Here is a 22,254-nt window from a genome sequence, read left to right on the forward strand (position 1 = left end):
CTGAGGCTGCCGCTCACCGTAATGACGCGGGCTCAGCGCGCGGCGCACGCCCGATTGCCTCTACCGTAAAGTGTGGACAAGCAGAACACAGTGAATATCATCCTCAGTGATGGTGGAGTGTAACTAAGTACATTTACTCAAGTACAGTGCACATTTGATTTACTTTACATGAGTATTGGTGACCATACAGTTTAGAGGACAACATCATACTTGTTACTGCACTACATTTGCTTTGTAATTTCAGTTACGTTTCACTTTGAGCATTACGCCACAAAATAAATCATAATCAATAAATAAAATAACACATTATGTATTGTTTTTAAAGTAATATGAGACTTTATTAATCTTTTGGGAAATTCACACACTACGTCACACACTAAGGCTGTTTAATTTCCACCACCTAGGACCACCATGGATAGCTATAGATCTTGTGATACTCATTTTATGTGATCATATATATTATGTGTCTGTCAACATAATAGCAACTAAAAACTTTTACAACATTAAAAATGTCAACATTGTACTTCCGATTGACTTGATGTTTTAAAATCTGCCTTTCTTCCAAAACAACATTTGTATCAATCCAAAATTAAATTAAAATTAACCCAAATCTTTTACTTGTAATGAAGCATATCTTCACTGTAGTTTTGCTACTTTTACTTAAATAAAAGAACTACGTACTTCAGCCAACTGAGCAAAGTGGGCAACTTCCTTTTATCTTCAGATATATTTCTACAAGACAGCTACAAGAAGCACATGACTGTGAGAAAATTAGCAGAATTTGGCACAGTGTCTTATGAATAAGCTTTTCATTTGGTTCTTTAAAGGTAATGCTTGAACATATTGCTCTCTCTCAACAACAACTTGTGTTTTCAGAAACCAAATGTACAGTTGGTATTATTTTACTCCTGCTTCCTTAGTGCCTGTGTGGTATTTCAGCATAAATCCTTTTCCAATATTGCAAAACAGTTACAGCTCAACAGCCATCTATTTCCACATTTTTTCTTCCGAGGCTGGCTGAAAAAAGCAGGGTTATTTGTCTTTAATTGCTTTTGTAACAGCATCAAGCATACTCATGCAGGTGCTAATAAAACAAGTTCCTCAGCTTTGAATAGGGGTGCCGAATTAGTATTGGAGGAAGGATCTCTGTGGATTCGCTGGCAAAGGCAGAATGAAACACGTGGGAGGGAAAAGGTACACAGAGGTTGGCAGGAGTAGCACACATTAAATAGAACTGCTTTATGGCAACACACACACATTTTTTCTGAAAGAAACATCACAGAGGCTGCTGTACATTTGTACTACAGGTTGAAGTGGGACAAGTCTATTTTTTCCTCTGCCATGACCAAAGGAAAGTCACACTGATTATTTTTTTAGAACCTGAATGAGGCAGTTTTCGTGTAGTCCTGTTTGATACCTCAAGCTAAAAATAACAACATCACATCACATCTGTGGCTGAGCAGTCATGTCACAATTTTACTCCGGTACAAGAAACCTAAAACTCTACTGTAATTATGAAGGATGTTGCTTCAAGCCCTCCACAAACTGTAAGAGAGGATTAAACATATAAAAGGCAGGTTTATTTAGTTTGACAATATTTTACCCATGAGTCAGCAGCGGTACACGATGACATGACACGGTTCACATTCTTATTTAATTTGTCTTTGTTGTTGTTCTTTTGCACATGTAGGTTAGTAAAAGATTAATCAATAATATGTGAGATCAGTGAAAAAGCAAATTTACAAAGATAAAACACAGATTTAGCAACTTATCAGTTTTGTCGGTGTTAAAACTTAAGCATTGCTGAAGAAGTCTGTTTCCAGTAATAGTTAATTATTTACCTCTAAATGTCTTTCTTTTCACCACAGATGGGACTTTGTGTTAATTAATAATCTCAGTGGTGGGAATAACGTACAGTATATAAGGATAATGAAGAACGTTTGAAACTCATGTTTCAGCAGCTTTTTCACCCACCTGTATACATGCCACATCATCAGGATATTGGACATTCAAGGGAAACAGTGCCATTTGAGAGAGCAAGGGATGATAGCAGTGGGTGGAGGTTACAGGCGACTGACAGGCAGGGGCAGTTTTTAAGAGATAAGAAGTGCAGGAGATGGCAGGTGTCTCAGTCGACCGTTGTGAGGGAAGCAATGATCTGTCTTCTCCCTCTTACAAGCGAGAAGACAGGGTTTGGATGGAAATACACGAGGGACTGAGAGAGAGCAATGCGTTCACTTTCTTTTGTTTATCGTAAGACTTTTCAATGCGTACCATTTTTAGCCTGCAGACAAGAGGAACATGCTCATGTTCTGTGTGCAATTTGAGCAATGAGAGAAAACATGGGCTCTAAGAAAGGGGCTGGTATGTGGGAGGCATATGTGCTTTGTCTTCACTCACACTCAAACCTGTCAAACAAACAACGTTCTTCTTCCACCCCCAACCTGCAGCAACCAATCGGGTTTTAATAGCACAAACCTCAATTTCTTGCCTCTTGTCCAGTCTTTTACAAAGAACATTTTCTAGAAAATGGTGTTTGATTATTGTGAACAAAGGAGTAGAAGTGCTCAGGCATGATTTTTTATTCAGATGACTAGTCAACAAAACAAGAGGAGAGTGAAGCAATACTTAATTAATTTGCAGGTTTTTACTGTAATGTAGAATTTGAATAATTGTCTCAGATAGTCCTTGTTAACAATGACCTTGTTTTTTCACTTTTCACTAACACATGTCATATTTGCCTGCTGGAAAGTGAAAATTCTGTAAGAGGAAATGAAAATGTATTGACTCCAGTGAAAATGGAGAAAACATTTTATCATGCAATGTTGATATCGACTAGTCACAGATATTGAGTTACATACAAGACACCTCAGTGGACCTTGATGACACAATGGTCTTGTTATCAGTTCACTTCCAGACATCCTACCCCTTCAGGGAATCTCGTTGAACAGCCTTCCAGGCTTACATCCCGCCTGCTTCATCTCACTTCCAGGATTCCAGGATGTTTTTAAAGCATGTGATAACTCCTGCATATTTTAATAATGTGCCCCTAAAAATGTATTAAGAGCACTAAATAATCTTATCCTCTTAATCCTTCCCTGCCCCGAGGCAGCAGGATGTGATGTTTAAGAGCAAGATTGTGATATTTGTTTCATGTTAGGGACAGGATTATTTCGGCTTGCTGCCAAGGGGGTTAAAAAACTGAAACCAATCATCACAACAGGAGGACTGTGGGAAATCAATGAGGACAGTGACTTCCTGAAAAAGAACAAGAATCAACCAATACTCTCCTCAGCCAGTCATGACAGGTGAAAAGACGTGTGAAGAAGACACAGTAGAGCAAGACGAGGACAGGGATTTCTGAACTTTTGATCACATGGTGACAAGGAGATTCACCCTCAGGAAACACTGTCCAATGTGGCTGTTATCCATAGAACTTACTATATCAAGACAACGACTGTCTTTGTGGCTAAGATAGGGGTTGCACATGAAGAGAAGGTTCGGCTGTTTATTTTTTAATGAGAAGTGGTCGGGAAGCTACTTTGAAAGCTTTGCTGACTACCAATTACTTCACACAGGAAGAAGTTGAACTACATAAGGAACAGCAAAAGATTCCACGCATGGAGTTATTGCAAAAAATGCCTGCTTGTTTACAGGTCAAAGCTGCACTATGCATGGGAAAGTGCAAGAATGTCTCTTTTGTAAACATCGCTCATGCCTTCTTTTAACTAGATTCCAGCTGGGGCTGAATTACTCACTTTGCCAGGTAACTTCTAAAATAGCATGCAACTAACTCTATTGACATTCGTTCATAAATGTAGTTCACTACCCTCCGATGCTGTCAGCGAGAATCTGTTGTGCGGCTCACTTTCAGCTGTTGCTCGAAAGTGGAAGCAGGCCAAGGTCAAGTATTAGTTAAATGCTGCTGCGAGCAAAAGCCCCTCTCTCCACTTGATCTGCATGCAGGCATATTGACCTGGCCTTCACCAGACTGGACAAATGCTGAGCCAGTTAATCATTTCCCTGGTTCATCCTTTACTTTGAGATTAATCATTATTTTCTCTATTCGGTCCTAGACAGAATCAGAAAACCCACTTGTCCAAACAAATGGGGCACAGACTGAATTGCCTTTCCATTGAATAACTTTCACAAAAAGTGAATGACATGACACAATAAAATCAGAGCAGAATGTGTTTGTAGAAATCTACTCCTTACGGCATTGCATTCAGATTGCACAACTGAGTATATTCAAAACGATTAAGTAAATGGAAATAGTCTGTTGATATGTTTTGGCACGCTGTGTTGCTACTGTAGAGTATGTGGGATCCAACTAAATATTTCACGCATAAGCCAGTCGTCTTATGAAAACAATGGTGTCCCTTCTTTCATTTATAATTAAATGCCCTCTTTGCTGCAGCCAGCAGCTAATTTGAGAACCTGGCTCTTGTTAGCTCCAAACAGGGGGAAATTAATAACCCAAACATGGACCTCATTCAGATTTGGGGGCATTTTGTACCTTACAGCTTTGACAACAGAGGCTCAGCTGATTAAAAAGGACCAAGGTAAGATTTTATATGATGAAAGGTTTTACAAGCTTGTTTCAAACAATGTCCCAGGGGTGTTATGGAAGAAATAAAAAAAGCATAATGGGAAATGGAAGCTTTAATATAAGGTGTTGACAGATATGAAGTAAAATAAATGCTAAAAACCTAATTAAAAATTATTATTATTCTAATTAACTCCCTTTTTAATGAAATGCAGTGTTGACTGTGCCATCAGCTGACTGGATGCACAAACAAGGCTGTATGCTTTAAAAACCCCAACACAGTGTGAACCATATAAACCCACACATGCACGTGTAATTGACCACTCCTACAACACTCACATCCCTTGGGATCAACACACACGTCAGCCTTGAGGATGAATATATGACTTCCTGCACACAGCTGCATTTGCTATTTACATGATGTTTCATCACCAGGCAAGAAAACGACACCGTGTAAGAGGTTGAAAACCTTCATAATTGATGTCGGATAGATTCTCTCTCTCTCCTCCACCCTGAGAGCTGCAGATACACATAACACATTCACACTGCAGCATGCACAGAAACTGAACACTTTTTAAATATTTTATTAGGACACTTTGTTTTGTTGGTACTACACAGACTAGGAGTGTTTAATGAGGTATTTGCAACAGCAGAAAGCATCACAGCGATTTTAAACTGCCATCCGCCTAATAGCCAAGCATTACGTATTGCAGGCCTGGGAATCTCACAGTATGACAGGAATCGCGATATAATAGTCACAAGTCACAAGATCAGGAAGGGCAGTACAGTATGACCACGTGCAATGTTTCACATGGCCAAAATCTAAGAATGCTAAATTATTACCAAGCACAATTAGCTTCACTGTGTTTATGTGTTTATTGACTGCATTATGACATGTTAATAATGTCTTTTTAGTGAAGCTAGCAGCATGGCTCTAGGGATAGAGGTGTCATTTGGTGGGTCTGCCACTTTGGCCCATAACAAAATAGACTGCTGGATGGATTTCCATGACATTTTACACCACTATCCATGGTCCTGAGGGGATGAATCCTGATGAGTTTGGTGATTCAGTTCATTTTCATTTGTGTGTGCCAGCAGGTTGAGTTTGTCATTTAGCCCATAAAATATATTTAAAATATATATTTCTAAAACATAGATTTCGGTTAGCATCAGCTGTACTTTGTATTGCCAAATATGCCAAAGATAACTCTAGGGATAGAGTTATTACATAACTTCAGTAACAGTTAATATGCTGCTGAAATGTAAAATGTATGAAAAAAAAAAAGAAAATACCTGATTCTCAGTATTGCAACAGTGATTACTGTGATACTAGTACTATTAGTGTTTCCAATATATCATGTATAACATTATATTCTGACATTTACTATGAGTCACGGTCCTAGAAATCTGGAAAAACACCTTTTAGATTATGTATATTTATATAATATGATTCAGCAATTGAAAAGGAGCTTGCACTGTGGTCCACAGGGAAATTAATGTGTGCAGAAGAATGTGAAAAATAGATTAGAGAAGACTGCAGCTCAGTGCCAGTGATAAAGGACAAGATTCTTAAACTGAATCTATAGCAAGCTGAGAGATTAGAGCTGAGGCTGTGAGTGGGTGAACAGGGTTGTCTTTGTCAGGGTTCACACCTCGGCAAACACCCCACGGCCCACAGGTGCAGGAAAAACAGGAGCAAGCAAAATAAAAGAAAAAGGGCATTTTCAAATGTATGGGCACAATTGATTTACATTTAAGAGAAGTCAAAGTAAGAAAAGAAATCTCCAAGTCAGCAACAAACCTGTCTCATGAATTGATATCAAGTTCAAAGTAGTTTAGACAACCTCAGCTCATCAAAGACGTTCCCATGTAAAGGCACACATTGATTTGTCCCTCATCCTGCTGACAGGCTGCTGGTTGAGTTGATGAGAAGTGAGAGCACTGTATCCTCCGTTCCTCTCCAACAGGAGGTAAGACGAGACTGCTGACTCCCCAAGTCTCCACTCTGCCTAGTGAAAATATGACAGCTCTCTCTGAGGACACAGAAGGACAGCCGTCTTCTCTTACATTTACACTACTCCCCCCCACCTGGGAATCAAGATAAGTTCTCCTTCGATGTGCCTTAAAACTAAAAGCAAAGTCATTTTGCTCAGCTGCTTCTAAATGTTACTGCAGTTTTTTCAGGTCATCATTTTTAAAAGGTTTTTATGCTAAAACAAATTGGAAAGGAAATGTGAGTCCAACTTCTTTTTTAAATTTGTATTTCCATTTTTTATTATTTGTGGCATGACAGTGTTATGTGTCCACCACTTTGATAAAAAATGACATATCTCAACATCATTGTGCTGGTAGTGGCGCATCGAGCACTGTTCATAAATGACTTTTGCAAATTAAATCAAAACTAATATTGAACAGTGCTTGTTGTGAAAAGGAGACAAATTATGTCCTCCTTGAATTTTTATTTAACAAAACAGGATCTGTCCAGCTATATCTGATACCAGAACGCTATTTGGGTACACAGTATGGAGCAGATTACAGCACCTACACAGAAAGACCATTGTCTATCATAGTGTCGCTTTCTGATTTCGATTGTTAGAGTGAATGTTATGTTTGATAAGTGCTTTGTGAAGTGTATTATTTTTAAATAAAATATTCCACCTAATGCATTTTGAAGGTACTTATGGACCACTGTGGCCACCTACACACTGATCTTCAAACAAAGTAGCCTGAAAGAAACATTTTGATATGTCTGCAAAACTAAAATGATTGAAACATAGGAAGCTTGCTGGTGTAAAGAATGTGTTGTTATATGAGTCAGCGTGTATTTATCTTTTGCAGAAGGTTATCAATGTCATTTTACGGATTTTGAGGTAAAATAAGGACGTAAATGATAGGCAGGGACGACGGTAAAGTGGATTCAGGAGCCAGCTGCCCCAGGTACACAAACGTTATTCAAATTTCACCATGAGGCTGGGTGAATAAATCATTCAAGTCACCTCAGAGAAGACAAATGAGAAGGAGAGAAATACAGACATTCATAAGGTGCCAAAAGAAAAAGTTCAAAATAAAAGGGAGAAAAATATCAAGAGCAGTGGAAATTTCATTATAATGAGCTGGCATTGTTTGTGGGATTTGGGAACGTGTGAAAAAATAGCACACCTCAAGGTTTTCTGTCTTCTGTAGGTCCGTAAAAGAACAGCCTGCCCATACAATAATGATTTCTAGCTTCTGAGAGATCTGTGATATGTGGACCTAAGATGCTCTGGCTGCATTATGTGCATTCATGTAATTAGTGTTCATAAAAATAGCAATAATGTTATGATTTATCCAAAACGTTTCTATCTATGAGGTCAAGCAGCACCACACCAATTACCTTGAAAACTGTAAAGCCCCAATCTGCATCAGTGACAGAAAAATGTACCAGACAGCTGAAAGTAGGCAGAGAAGGAAAGCAGGGGGAAATGAAAACGCTTGGTGATTACATTGAGGATGCAACGCTTTCACACCAAAAAGGTCTGATTGCACTATGCAGCGCTCATGGTCTCAGGCCTGGTTGGTTTATCTTTCAGTCACAATGCTGGAATGTGGAAATGTCAAACGCTTTGTCATTCGCAATAGTTCAGTGCCTCAGCACCTGCTCGGGGTCAAGAGCTCTCCTGGATGGCATTTTAATAGTGTAGGTGGAAGGTAAAAGTGATGACACATCTCCCATAATCATCATTAAAGCTTAACTTGCCAAACAAGTGATGAAGGTTAATTGTCCTCACGGTTTTGTTTACAGTTCGAATCATGACTGTTCATGTTTTGCCTATGGTACAGCAAAACATTAAATCTGTCCGCACATACCAGAATGTTGATCTGAAATGTGTGTCATTCCTTTTTACCGGAAAATTCACCTATGAGCATCTCCAGAGCTCACTGAGGACAACGAACGTATTTCATTTTGTGTTTAATTCAGTTAAAAAAGTACAGATTTGAAAAGACACATTTGACTGCAATAGTTTGATTAGATTATGTTAGAGATAAACTTTATTAATCCTAGAAGAGAAATTCTGGTGTTGCAGTAGCCAATACACAGAGAAACATACATCAATAAACAATATAATAATAAACACATCTAATAGAACTAAACAGAAAACAAATTGCACCTTAAGGTCCACGCAGTTAAATCTACAGAACAAAACAAACAACTATTAAGCCTTCTGTGCAGTTGTATGCTGAGATGATTGTGCAATAATAAAGGAAATTTGTCACCAGCTAAGTTTGGCTAAGTTGGAGCAGAGCTCTCCACTGTCTGAATATAGTCATTGTACAGGGTGATGGCTGTTGGCAGGAATGACTTCCTGTACCTTTCCTTATCTCAGCTGGAGCTGGATTTGTCCCTAGATCTGATGCCGCTCCCCAAGCAGACAGCAGCAATGAAAATTGCCCTGGCTACAATAGACTTCAAAAGATTTGCTTGTCTGTCCCTTCCTTTAAACTGCTTCTGTGTTGCATTTTAAGTCCAGGTATTTGTAGCCCTACACCACCTCGACTTCCTCTCTCAAAATGAAGAACATGTTAAACTGTTTCTGCTTCTCCTAAAGTTGACATATGCTTGATCCTTGATACTTTCAAGGTCAGGTGATTGTTTTTCACACCACTTTACAAAACAGTCCACCAGGCCCCTGCATGTTCAGGAGCTTCTCTCTCAGCAGGACAAGCTGAATAGTATTAAAGGCTCTGGAGAAGTCATGATCCTCACAGTGCTGCCTGCTCTGTCCAGGTAAGAGAGAGTTCTCTGGACCAGGTATATGATGCTAAAATCTACTCCAACCCGGGGTGATAGGCAAACTGTACTGGGTCTAAAGATGTTTCAAGCTAAGGCTTCAAATGGGTCAGTACCAGTCTCTCAGAACATTCATGAAGTGTGAGGTGGGTTTGGCACGTACCGATGAAACAGTAACGTATTAGTTTAAAGGCATCTGTATACATTTCAGAAATGCTTGTCAGAACGTTGGAGAGCTTCTGAAACGTGTTTGACACGTCTGACATCAGAGTTGGGGTCTGTGTTTAACAACCTCCAGAGCTCCCAGAAACGGATGAGATGTCATTCACACACACGGCACACAGTGGATGACCAGAGAAAGTAAGCAGGCTTTGAACTTCTCATTCTAGCTTTTCCTTGTTGCTTAGATATGTGTGGCACTTTTCATGTATATGAAGTAGTCCAGTATTATAAATCACTTCCAGGAGAGAGGTACAGTGTCCCCCGTATGAACAATCTTTCACTCTACTGCTTAAGCTTGGCCATTCGCAACAACTATAAACACTAACAAAGTCTCTTCTAGCATAACCCAGCTCTTATATGTGCTGGTAAAGAGATTTTGTTTGTGAGACAGATGTGAGACAGAGGCAAGTTAGCTGTTTATCGCAGTCGCCACACAGATGATTCAGCAGGTATTTGAGCACATTTTCCCAAAATGTCAAAATATTCCTTTCAATAGAGTGACTTTAATGACTTGAGAACAGTGTTCATGTGTGCTTGTGTAAGTCATATACTGTGTGATATACCAGGCTCACAGGAGTCCATGATAGCAATAAAGATCTCTGTGCTGAGAAACCTGCATTCTCTGAGGTACAAACAGAGAAATAGAGAACTCCAAATGTGCCTATTTGGAAAAGGAAGGTGCAGAATGATTAGAGCCCAGATCTCTGCAAACACTGTTTCATTAAATCCTACTAAGGCCATAAGGGAGCCCCAAAAGACAACTAAAAGAAGCCAAAAAGTTCAGAAATAAGCACAGATGGTGTAAATCTAGCTGTCTCTTTACTGACTGACTACTCAGCTTGGTATGTTTGAATTAACCTCAAACAATAAACCTAATGCTTTTGACATTTAAAAGACAAATCTTAATCTTTTGCAAATACTAGTTACTGTAGATCATCTTAGGATATTATGAGTTATTTCAAGCCATAGAAAAGAGAGATACTAGAGAAAATCAGATGAAATGATTATAAACTAAGATATTTTATTAAAATGAGGTTGCATGTGTATTTAGGTGAACTGTAAATCTTTAAATTTTGCTGCTCACACTAGTTTATGCCTCCCAGTGTGTATTCCCAGAATTAGAAATGATCAAAGACTAGACATCGAAAGGCGTAATGAAGGCCTGGATTGACTACTGTACAGTACAGTACGGTAAGACTCTCCCCCCTGAATCACCTCACCTAACAGCTAACATGTTGAGCAAGACATTTAATCTGAACCACCTTCTGAGGCTCCATCTGCCACTGACCTTGGACCGACCTTCCTGCAGAGGGCTAAGACAAAAAGGCAGACAAATAAATAAACAACGCTACAGACACTGCAGATATTCTGAGAGATGACAAATGGGGGTGGGATGGAGATGGGCTAAAGTATGAGGGATGGAGGAAGAGTAGGAGGAGGCAGAGACAGACAGGCACCGTAGCTGACAACAGAGTGTTTGAAATAGATGCTGCTGTTATTTCCTTCTAATCTTAAAGTGCTGACACATTAATGGGTGAAGGGCAACGCCACCAAATAACATCTAGCAATAGACAGATTGACACTGAAAGATATAATCATCTGCCATTCAAGTGTTTAAATTGAACGGCAGACAGTGATGCAGTGGGCGTGCTTCTCCAAAGAAAACATACCGAAAGAAAGCATTTAGACAATGGATGTGTCCACAGTAGACGTACATAAGCACAGAAGCACATTAGAGCCACACAGACACATGTGAATTTGGTTTTCGTGAAATTTTATTTTAAGACTCGCTCATGAAAGTCATGAGGTGTGGTCAGTGGAACAGACAGGAGTGAATTGAATTGCTTGGGGAAAGGTGAAGGAAGAGAATAAGCATGTCACTCAACAAAAGGCCCCTCACGTCCTCTGTCTCAGATTTCCAAGGACCATGCCAAGCTTGGCAGGTGACTGGGTCAGCCATGTGAGACACCTGAGCTCGCCAACTGTTGCCATGCCAACAGGAGATATGGCCACAGTCTGTGCCAACCTCTGGTCATACTTACACATCATAGACACGGCACTTGTGTAAATATTACAGTATGTAATCAAATATACGACTGAAGATACAAATGATCACAGATAGTGTAGATGAAACAGTGGTGCTCAGCTAACCATAGGATACAGTAAGTGTTTCATATGTTTGGAAGCTTTTAATGCTATAATTATATTAAAGTGATATTCCAGTGTTTTTATTTATCAACAGTTCTCCCTCTGTAGGAGAGAAATGTGAAACAATGAAGTTTTATAGCGTACAGATATGATTTGTATCATGCTGTGTCAGCACACATAACACTTGATAGCACAATAAAAATTATAGCTAGTTTTGGTTTACTAAATCTAAAAATATAATAAGATCATTAACAACAGGAACACACAGAGGATCCCTTGTGTTTTGCTCCAAGGTACTAATCAATTTCTTATTTTAAAGGGGTTTGTGTTAAATCCCGGGCGTTATGGTTTCAAGCCAGTTATCAATAAATCGTATCAGTAACAGCTGATACATAGTGTATCTGTCAATAGTCAAGGAGGCAGTGAACATGTTCATTATGCATCAGCACTCACACCTCGGCTGCCTGTTGACAAGCTGGTAAAGTGGGCTGCATGCGAACTGATTTCTGCCCTTTCTGGAAGAAGATGTCATACATCTAATGAGAATATGCCTTCTAATGAGCACAAAACCCAAATTAGCATACATCCAATTACCTCATAGCTCAGGTTCCAGACCCTGTTTACCAGTATGCTGTCAGAGCAGTTTAAATGGTGTTGTTGGTGTTGCTAGAAAAACATAAAGCTTTATGTTAATGAGAGGGTACGTTGGAAAACTAATTGTCAGCTCAAGTTTTATGAAGACATTTAGCCCTAGTCTTTTTTTGTATTATTACTACATTTGAGTCACCAAGCTAAACAGTATCTGTAAAATAATTATTCAGGGGATGAAATAACATATATTACTATTCCAAATGTATTACTCCAATCCTCAAAGACTCTTCTAACCACCTGAATAAATTTTTTTTATTGCTGCACAATAAAATTTTTACTTTTGTGCATCCTGTGAAAGATGATAATATGGGTTACTTTACCAGAAAGGTACTGTAACACGAGATGTGCAAACTATAGACCGTGAAGACACCTGATTATGACTCGTTGGCTGACTATAAAAGAAGCATTTTACTGAACCTATTGTGACTCTAAACAGTGGGTTTAACTGATCTGAGAACGGAGAGAACTGACTCAGGAGAGATTTTCCCAAGGAAGAATGGAAATGGAATCGGCTTCTGTTCCCAGCCCAGGAGCAACAACAATCTGTGCTGTCAGTCACTAATTCCTTTACAAATTACATAAAAGACACCACTAGGAACAAGCCTGCACTGAATGGTACCATATATCAAACTCTGAAATGTTATCACCTCAGCAATCTAACGCAAGATCAACGCAAATCAAAAAAAATACTAAAAGTGAAGAAGGGTGACATTTTGTGACATTAAGAAGACAGTTTAAGAGGAAGACTGGCTGCCTGTTGGTTTGAAAATCTATGACCTTGGTTATTTCATGCCACTCCGCTTTCCTTGTGACAACAATAATGAGAGGTAAAAGCATGCAATCTAAAGGAGAGCACTTAGAAGGAAAGCTTTGCAAATGAGACCGCTTACTGTACTTCTTCAGACTGAATTGACTGCGGTAGAAAGGCATTTTTTACATAAACAAATGGCATTAATGTAGCACTGTTCTCAATAAGTGGATGAGTGTAGATTCCTTATAATTAAATATTGATTAAAAGCAAATAGCACCTTCTATTGACTCCTTTCTGCTTCCAAGCTGTATTTGATTTTTGTTTATTTGCCTTTAGAGAACAGCTGTGAAAAGGAATAACATATTACCATAAATCAACATCTGATTATTTTCCCAGAAGGTAACCATCTTTGTAATTCACTGCCTTTTTAGCTGCAAGACAAGACTACATCCACTCAGTAATGTATCAGTGCACGCTGTCATGTTATTGACATGGTGCCATGTGCATTTAACCACGGCAGTCAGAAGTAGTTATGTGTATCTTACTACATGAGGACATTTTGACAAGTTGGGCTCTTACCTTCAATTCAATTCAATTTTTTTTGTATAGTGCCAAATCACAACAGGACTCATCTCCAGGTTTAAGTTTAAAACTTTACAAAATATAACTGTATCCCGAATTATATAGAAAACCCACTTGAGCAAGCACTAGGCAACAGTGACGAGGAAAACTCCCTTTAGAAAAAGAAACCTCCAGCAGAAGTGGGCTCAGGGTGGGCAGCAATCTGCCTCGATTGGTTGGGAGTGAGTGAAAAGAGGAGAGAGAAAAAAACAGCAGGCAACAAAAACACAACAAGAAGCGGCACAAACATTGGGTTCGTCGGTAGAACCAGTAGCTGCACTCTGGAGATATACAGCTCCAAGGCTGAGGATACCTGCAGAAAAGTACAGAGAGGGAGACAGGAGGAAGAGAGAGGAGGAAGCACAACTATGGGGGAGAGAAGACAAAGTTAATGACATGCAATGGTGGCATTTGAATGGATAGACGAGAGGAGTCTTTTAAACTCTATTCTGGATTAAACAGGGAGACAATGGAGAGAAGCTAATGTAGGAGCAATATGATCTCTTTTGTTAAATCCAGTCAGAACTCTGACTGCAGCAGTTTGGATTAACTGGAGGCTTTTTAAGTGAAGAGTTATTGAAACATCTTATCAATAGTGAATTACAATAATCGAGTCTGGAAGTAATGAATACATGGACTCGTTTTTCAGCATCATTTTGAGACAGGATGCTTCTAATTTTATTAATATTCCTCTCTATATGTTTTAATATATTTTCAATATTTCTTTTATGTACGATGTAAAGGAGATATTCTAGTCAAAGATAACAGATTCCTTACAGTATTTCTTAAGGCCAATGTCAAGTCATCTAGGGTAAGAATGCGATTAGACAGTGTCTCTGAGATTTTTAGGACCAAAAAAAATAACCTCTGTCTTGTCTGAATTTACATCCAGGCCCTTAAGTCCTTCAGGACAAAGGCTCATGGGGTAACTAATGAAGACCTTGTCCCACGATTTAGCGATGTACGTTGGTAGCCATGAAGCTGTCAGTGCCTTCAACACTTCATCACATACATTTTATTCCTCGATAACTATTTGACACACAGCTCCCTACTGCCTACATACTATGAGCCCTTAGGTAATCTCATTTAATGGTAACAAGTCTGGAGAAGCATGAGAGCCTGACTGAGTTCGAGAGACCACTAGATGGACAAGGAGAGGAGAATTTAATTATCCTGACTGTTAAAGTCCCCTCCTCCTCCTTTCTCCCTCTCAGACACGTCTTTCATTCTGCCTCCATGTGCCAGCTGGGGAAGAGAAAGACGGCAAAGCCCATAGAGAGTTTCTGACTGCCTTTGGATCAGGCTGCAAGTGTGAAATTGCTGCCATAGTTGAGTAATGCACCTGCATGGAGTCTAAAGTGTCAGAAATTATGAGGAATAAAAGTCTGTTCAAAGGGGAAGTAGCCACGTTGGAGATGAAAAAAGAAGGGAGTTATTAAACTGTGAAAAAATAATTGCAGAGGGGGATTAGATCTTACAAAGCTCTATTCCCACGAGCTCTCTCGTACTAGCTCAATTAACAGTTTCATTCAGTCCCCTTCAATTTCATTTAATTGGAAATTCTAGATCCTGAGGATTTTAAGACTCTTGGCCATCAGGTTTGATTCACACTTGATCCAAAGCCAGCTGCACATGGAACCACTGGCAAGCTGATGTTCTACCAATCATCCGGGAGGAGTCTGTGTAAACACCGCTTCACTATGACGTCAAACAAGCAGACCTCTAGTCAGAATAAATGAGGCTCAGAGCTCGCAAGGAGGAGGACAATTCAGCAACAGTAGCGATCTGTGATGCTATAAGGAGTTTGTGCCAAAGGCGATGTTTGTTGACAGTAAAGCTCACATGCTGTGGGGGCAGTGAGAGTTCAAAGTTAGCACACCAACTGTCACCTGCTGAGGGGAAACATACCACCCACTCACACACACACACACACATACACACACACCTGTGTTTCGATTTAAACGCAAACAGACAATGTCAAGGTAGAGTTATTGTAGGTTTTACTTATGTACTTGAAATGTTAACATTAGTTCAGTAATAAGACATGATTCACCACAGGATCAAAGAGGTGTTAAAGACATTTACACATACATTCACAATAGAAATACAATCCACGAAATGTTTTATGATTGACGGTGCTAATTTACTTTCCATGTAAAAAACATAAAAATAAAAATTCCAATGCCAAAAATACTCTAGCATGATTCAACTCTAGATCTATCGACTGATATAAAATCACATTAAAGGAGTTTTCCTGAAGTATAGCATGACAGAACTATCATCCCCGAGAATTATTCACAATAGCACATTTTTAAATTAAGAAACATTACACATTAAAAAAGGCACTGGGCTTTGTGTTTTGGAAAATCTTCAGCAGAATAGACATGGCAGCACTGTGTGATTTATGACTGGAAGAGATCACAAATGGCCAGGTGAGTCTTAGACACAGACAAGGCCGGGTAGAGAGGGTCGGTAAAGCTGTGCTTGTAAGAATGCATTAAAGCTAGACTGCCCCCTGGTGTCACATTAAAGAATGACAAAACACCCTCTTCAAAGTCGAGGAACACTCCTACCCTCTGCAGCCTGTCTGCATCCACAGGAACGGACGCCTTGTTATGCAGAGCTTCCACCTTCCTCCTGTCACACGCCAGGCACCAGGAGTAACTGTTGAAGCCCAGACGAGAGTTGTCCTTTTGACCCTTCCTCTCTATCTGACCCTCACACACCCCTACTTTCCAGCGGCCGTCATCAACGGACACGTTCACTTCCCAGTACCAGCGGCCCCCCTCCATGGGACTTGTGGCCAGAACCTGTGGGAAGGAGCTGAAGCGAGCTTCGTGGTCTGTGTAGAACTGCTGGGCCTCGCTGTACACCACCCTCCTGTTGTTATCAGACAGTTGCAGCTTGGGATGGGCGGTATTTTCATCCAAGAGGGGGATGGTACCATCTGTGTACAAGATAGGAAATTATAAAATAAATAAATAAATAATAATAATAATAATAATAATAGAAATAATAAAAATAATAATTACAATTAGAAAGACATTTTGACAAATTGTATCTTACACATTTAGGCCTAAAGGATGTATTTATTTATACAAGCTTTAATTTGATTAGCTGTGATTGATACAAACAAGTTCAGCTTTAAAAAAAAACAAAAAACATCATGTCTCACAGAACAGTCTGTAGAGGTCTCTGTCTTTTCCTGGCACAGTGATGACGACTGTGTCCAGCCGTTTCTCAGTCCACCTTTGCAAACATTTCAGCTTGGCCTCATCCACTTCTTCTGGAGCCTCAAACCGGTCCACACAGCTACCCACTTTACTAGCCCTGGGAAAAGGAACAGAAGATTTAGACAGCATGAAAACTTCAGCCTACAGACTCATTCCTTGATGATTCCTTATAGTCAAGTATAAGACAAAGCTAGAATCAAAAAGAAACTAACTGAAAATACAACAGAATAAAAAAAGAACACGCTATATTAAGGATACAAGCGTACAAACAAGCAGATTGTGGTAAATTGCCGATTTCCATGCAAGAAGGTAGAAGTTTAACTCACAATTGGGCAATCTTGTTGTACTCCTGTTGTAAGAAAGGGGAAAAAACAAACAATTTCTTATATTTGTATTAATAAGCCAAGAGGAAACTTTGTTTTACCAATAAACATAACACAAAAATCCTCTTCTAATATCCAACTCACCATAATGAAGGCCTGGTCCTGAATGCGTTTGTCTCCTCTGGCATCAGCCAGTTCCTCCAAGGTGTGGAGGCCTTCCTGGATGGACTGCAGGGAGCTCCGGAGTTGACCGAGTTTCTCTTCTAGTCCCCCCAGAACACTGTTCTCCTCCTTTTTCACACAATTAAGTACTGATTGTTCCTCCTGCTCCAGGGCCTCTCTGATGGCTGTGTACTGCTGCTGTACCCCTTCTCGTGCTTCTTTTAAAACCACCTGGGCAGACAAAATGGAAACCAAGTCATGTAATGTGATATTTTCAGTTTATATGAAAAGCTTTTTTCATTGCTCTTAGGGAACTGAAGACCATGCATTCTTATACATGCAGGATATCCAGTGGCAAGAAAAAGTATGTGAATGTGTATGTAATGTGCCTAAAATAATAACACAAAAAATTCTTCTTTATTGAGAACAACCATACAAACCTCATAGTGCTAGCAGAATCATCAATTAAAAACAGGTTGACCAGTTTGTTTGTTGTCAATGTGCCCTTTGGCAAACATCTTTTTAGTAAGCAGCAGCTTCTTACGTAAATAATAATGTAATCCTGAGCAATGAGCCAATGTAGGAAGTAGCAGGTCATTAGAAAAGTCAACTTTCTTACTGTGAAAGTCTCCTTCTTCTCTGTCAGTTCGGCCACTCTATTCTTCACTTGATGTTCAGTGTCCTGCAGTTGTTTGATCTCTCCCTTCAGGTTCCCCTTAAGAAAAAGGTGAACAGAAACTCTAATACATGTTTCTTCAAAGTCACAAATTTATTGCTTTGGTTAGATTTAGATCCATCTCAACTTTAACTACAATTGCTTTGCATCTACAGTTTACATTGCTCTATGATTTCTCACTTACTCTTAGCTCGCTCTCTGCCTCCCTGATGCTGATGCACACATGGTCACGATGGGAGCCTATGACTGTACACACTGTGCACACACAGACGCCACACTGTCGACAGTAGATACGATTTATCTCCTGGTGCTCTTGACACCTCCATGGAGAAATATCCTCCATGGGAGGAACAAGGGTATGGTTCTGAAAGACAGGGGAGTCCAGGTGAGGACGCAGATGCTCTGTACACATGGAGGCGCCGCAAATCAGACATGTCTTCACCGCAGGCTGGTAGCCACTTTTCGGGCAATAATGACAGGGCACAGGGCTGGTGCTTTTGCTGCCTGACCTGATGCCAATCAAGCTACTTGGGGAACCTGAAGCAGCAGCAGGGTACTGTTTCAGGTTGCTCACAGGTGACTTTCTGTCATGATGTACGGGATATTTATCTTTTCCTGGAGTTGAGATGCCAGGAATGAGGTTGGAGTTGGCAGGTGAGACAGGTTTAACTGGTGATGCATGGATTCCTGTCACTGGTATGTCTTTCCTGGTGGTTGCAGGAGGTGGTGCATCACAAATATCTACTTCATTGGAGCTGTCAGAGTCATCCAGTGAGATGAGCTGTTCTGATTTACGCTGGTTCTGCTGTTTTGGGATGTCTTGTGGCACGTCACCTGCAGGTACTGCCTTGCTGTCAGAGGATTTGCCATCACCACACTCAGACTGTGTAGGTTTAGTGTCCACTGCTTTCTTAGATCTTTCCACACCAGTTGACTGTTCAGGTCTATCTGAGAAGGAAGTGCTGGGAGTCTCAGTGTCATTGGACTGCTCTTGTAGAAATTTCCCAGCTGATCGCTTTCTATCAGGTTGCTCTGCTACAGGTGTGCTCGCCTTTCTCTTCCCCAGCAGTCTGCTGGTGAGTGAGGGCCTCCTCAGTATTGAGTCGAATGCAGTTTGATCATTGTTTCTGGATGTGCCTTTAAAAACAGCATACAAGCAAAGCAGGTCAGAGAAAAAGCGAGCTTAGCACTTTTTTTTTTAATCAGCACATCCCATTAACACCTGCAAGCTTTCTTCTAACCCGTACAGCTGGATTCAACGTGCTACCACCGAGCAGCTGCAGCAGAAGCAGTTCAAGCAGTGACTACTGATCTTTGCTGCCTTGACTGACTGACTTATACAGAAGTAGTATCATGTGAAAATGGTAAAACTCTAAAAATAAAAAGATCTCATTAATTTACATCTACCACAGGAAGAATACATGAGCACATGTGTATGAACAAACATAAAATAGTTAGATCTTCAGTCTCACTACTGACTATTTGTCTAATTGGACTACAAACATCAGCTTTAACCCCTGATACTGCAAACAAACACACGGCACTACAAACATCCAACATTCAATTACACAAGAGTTAAGGGTGTGAACAGTGGTGAAAAGTGCCAATATACTTTTATTCAACAATTCTCTTTCTGTACTTCAACATTTAAGTTACTGTATTTTGATTTTATACTACTTTAACAAAATGGTTATCTGGATCTCTTTGACTTTTTTCAGTACCTATCCTGTAAATGATTAAATGATATACCGGTACCAGGGTGTTTGTTTTGTGTAGTAGTAGTAGTAGTAGTTGCAGCAGCAGTAGTAGTAGTAGTAGTAGTAGTAGTAGTAGTGGTAGTGATAGATCTAAAACCGATGGCAGCGCCGCCAGTGGTCAGTTGTTGACTAGCATCATCTAATGCTACGTTTGTCCAAAGTTGCTTCCCGAGAAACAGAGTTTTTTAAAAACTGATATTGAGTTTAAAAATACAGTTTTATTCCGGATCGTTAGAAGAACTAAGGCTGAGTGTAGAAACATCTTTAACTGGGCTGAGTGTTGTTAAACGAGGGTTCAGGATTTAGAAAAGGTCGCTGTTCAAGTTTTGTTAATCGGTAGATGCTGGGGCTATAGCTAGCTATAGGTTACAGAATAACGATAGCTAGCAATACCCGTTACACCGAGTTAGAATGAGATTAAATAAATGTACACAAGCCTGTTCAGATATTATAATCATTAAAAACATAAAGTTAAACAAATCGTGTCACGTTTAACGGCACTCTAACGAGTGTTAGCTAACCTGCAGACTGCTGGTGTTAGCTAACAGTACCTTAGCTTGTATGAACCGCCACTGACAGCGTGACTTTGATTAAAGTGTTATTTCTACCTGTCCGGAAATAATCTCAACGACACCTAATATCTTTTACTGTAGGTAGAGGTACCTGCGGAGCTGCGAGGCCGAGCCCCTGGACTGGAGGCGGGCTGCGGAATCAAACTGCTATCAAACGGCAGAGACTGGTACACCGTGTTGCACCTCCACTCCGGACAGTGGTACGGTCCGTTCGGGCTAACGCTCCACAAGTCTCCGATACATCGTCGGCAGAAGCGGTGGTTACATCTCAGAGTCAGAGGCTCCCGGGTCAGCTCGTTGCACAGCGGACACTTGGCCGGAGTTTCCAGCGATGCTCCCATGTTGATGTGGCCGATGTTTAGTTTCTGTTTCCGCGATGTCAAACAGCCGAAGGCGGAGCTAAAGGTTTGAATCCCGCTTCCTCCCCGAGGTTCCGGTCTTAAAGGGACATTCTGTAAAACTGCAGGTCCTCACTGCAGAAACCGGTTCCCAATTAAAGATTAAACTCATCAGAAACAGGTCCTGCTGGTTCCTGATCATATGTGGCATAGATAAATCACTATATCCACATAATGTGAGTAATTCTGAGGTTTTTGCACAGACAGGACTCTGGATGCCACATCATCATCATTATCATCATCATTATCATCATCATCATTATCATCATCATCATTATCATCATCATCATTATCGTTGTGTTACAAAAGGTATTTTTATTTAAAAGATTTCATTCTGGCACATGTGGATGATTTATATCTCTCACTGTCAAAAGTAAATTTTCTTATTTTCTTATACAAATTATTGCACATTTATTGCTTTTTGTAAATTTAATGTGTGTATATCATGTTATACATTACATTAAGTTTGTTTTTAATGTTATATGTTCTGTCCACTTTTTTAATTTATCATCTATAAAGAACTTTGAATGAACCTGTGCAAATCTATACAAATAAAATCTGATTGATTCATTGATTGATAACAGGATCCATAACTAATATTTTACTTGCCAATGAAACTTCAAGTGAAAATACTGCAGCTCTTTAACTCAGTGAAATGTGTATATAATTCCATCCCATTGTGCTGTGGTCAAACTAAATTAAGGTATTCTTCTCCCACCCTCTGGTTTCTCTAAAAGACTCCCCAAGAGGGCAGTGTTAAGTGTTGTGAGTCATAGTACTATGATTTTCAGCTATTCTTTTCTCTTCCTGATTACAAAGCCAACAGAGCTGCAAGAAAAAATAAGGGTTTTGTTGTGCTGTTTGTGTTAAATCACCACATGAGAACAATGCAGTAATGTTTAGAAGTGGTATCGTCTCAGTTTGTTTCATGTTTATCACTCTATAACATTGTTTTCTTGTTTAGACGTGTGATTTGGATCAAAAAGGCTATTATAATGTGATTTCCTGTGAAATCCTGGAGCTTGATGAACACAATAAATGTTTGAAAAATATAATAAATTATGTATAAAAATATTTACTAGTGTAACACAATCTTTGTCCAGCTTATTTAAATTTTAAATTTCAGATCTAATAACTAGTCTAGCAGAATCAAGACACATGTAAATGGATAAAGTGAGTTCCTCTCAGCCTTTTTCCTTCATCTACGTTGTTTCCCCCTTTTCAGTGCTACGTGTTATCTGACGTGCAGACACATGCAATTCTATTTTTGACTATTACACTTTAAAATTGGTTCATTTCTGTACTAGACTTGTCGTTGAACCTCATATTAGACCTCATATCTACGTCAATTCTCGCTCATAATAATAGTAAATTGACTACTTGGATTGTGACCAACAGTTTTAATTATTTTTCAGTATGTAGGCAC

The 22,254-nt window shown here is 39.7% G+C and overlaps 1 protein-coding gene across 1 annotated transcript; it reads right to left on the reverse strand.

The window, feature by feature from the left end:
- Window positions 1–15,374: 15,374 nt before the first annotated feature.
- On the reverse strand, window positions 15,375–20,813 carry si:dkey-29p10.4 (E3 ubiquitin/ISG15 ligase TRIM25). The gene is made up of 7 exons (XM_026366571.1): window positions 20,522–20,813; window positions 18,286–19,238; window positions 18,045–18,140; window positions 17,408–17,656; window positions 17,267–17,289; window positions 16,883–17,037; window positions 15,375–16,654 (listed from the first exon to the last, which is right to left on the reverse strand). The coding sequence occupies exons 1-7, from the start codon at window positions 20,769–20,771 to the stop codon at window positions 16,110–16,112; spliced, it is 2,271 nt and encodes a 756-aa protein (XP_026222356.1). The 5' UTR covers window positions 20,772–20,813; the 3' UTR covers window positions 15,375–16,109.
- Between the last annotated feature and the right edge of the window lie 1,441 nt (window positions 20,814–22,254).

This window comes from Anabas testudineus, chromosome 6, assembly GCF_900324465.2.
Source record: "Anabas testudineus chromosome 6, fAnaTes1.2, whole genome shotgun sequence".
NCBI lineage: Eukaryota > Metazoa > Chordata > Actinopteri > Anabantiformes > Anabantidae > Anabas > Anabas testudineus.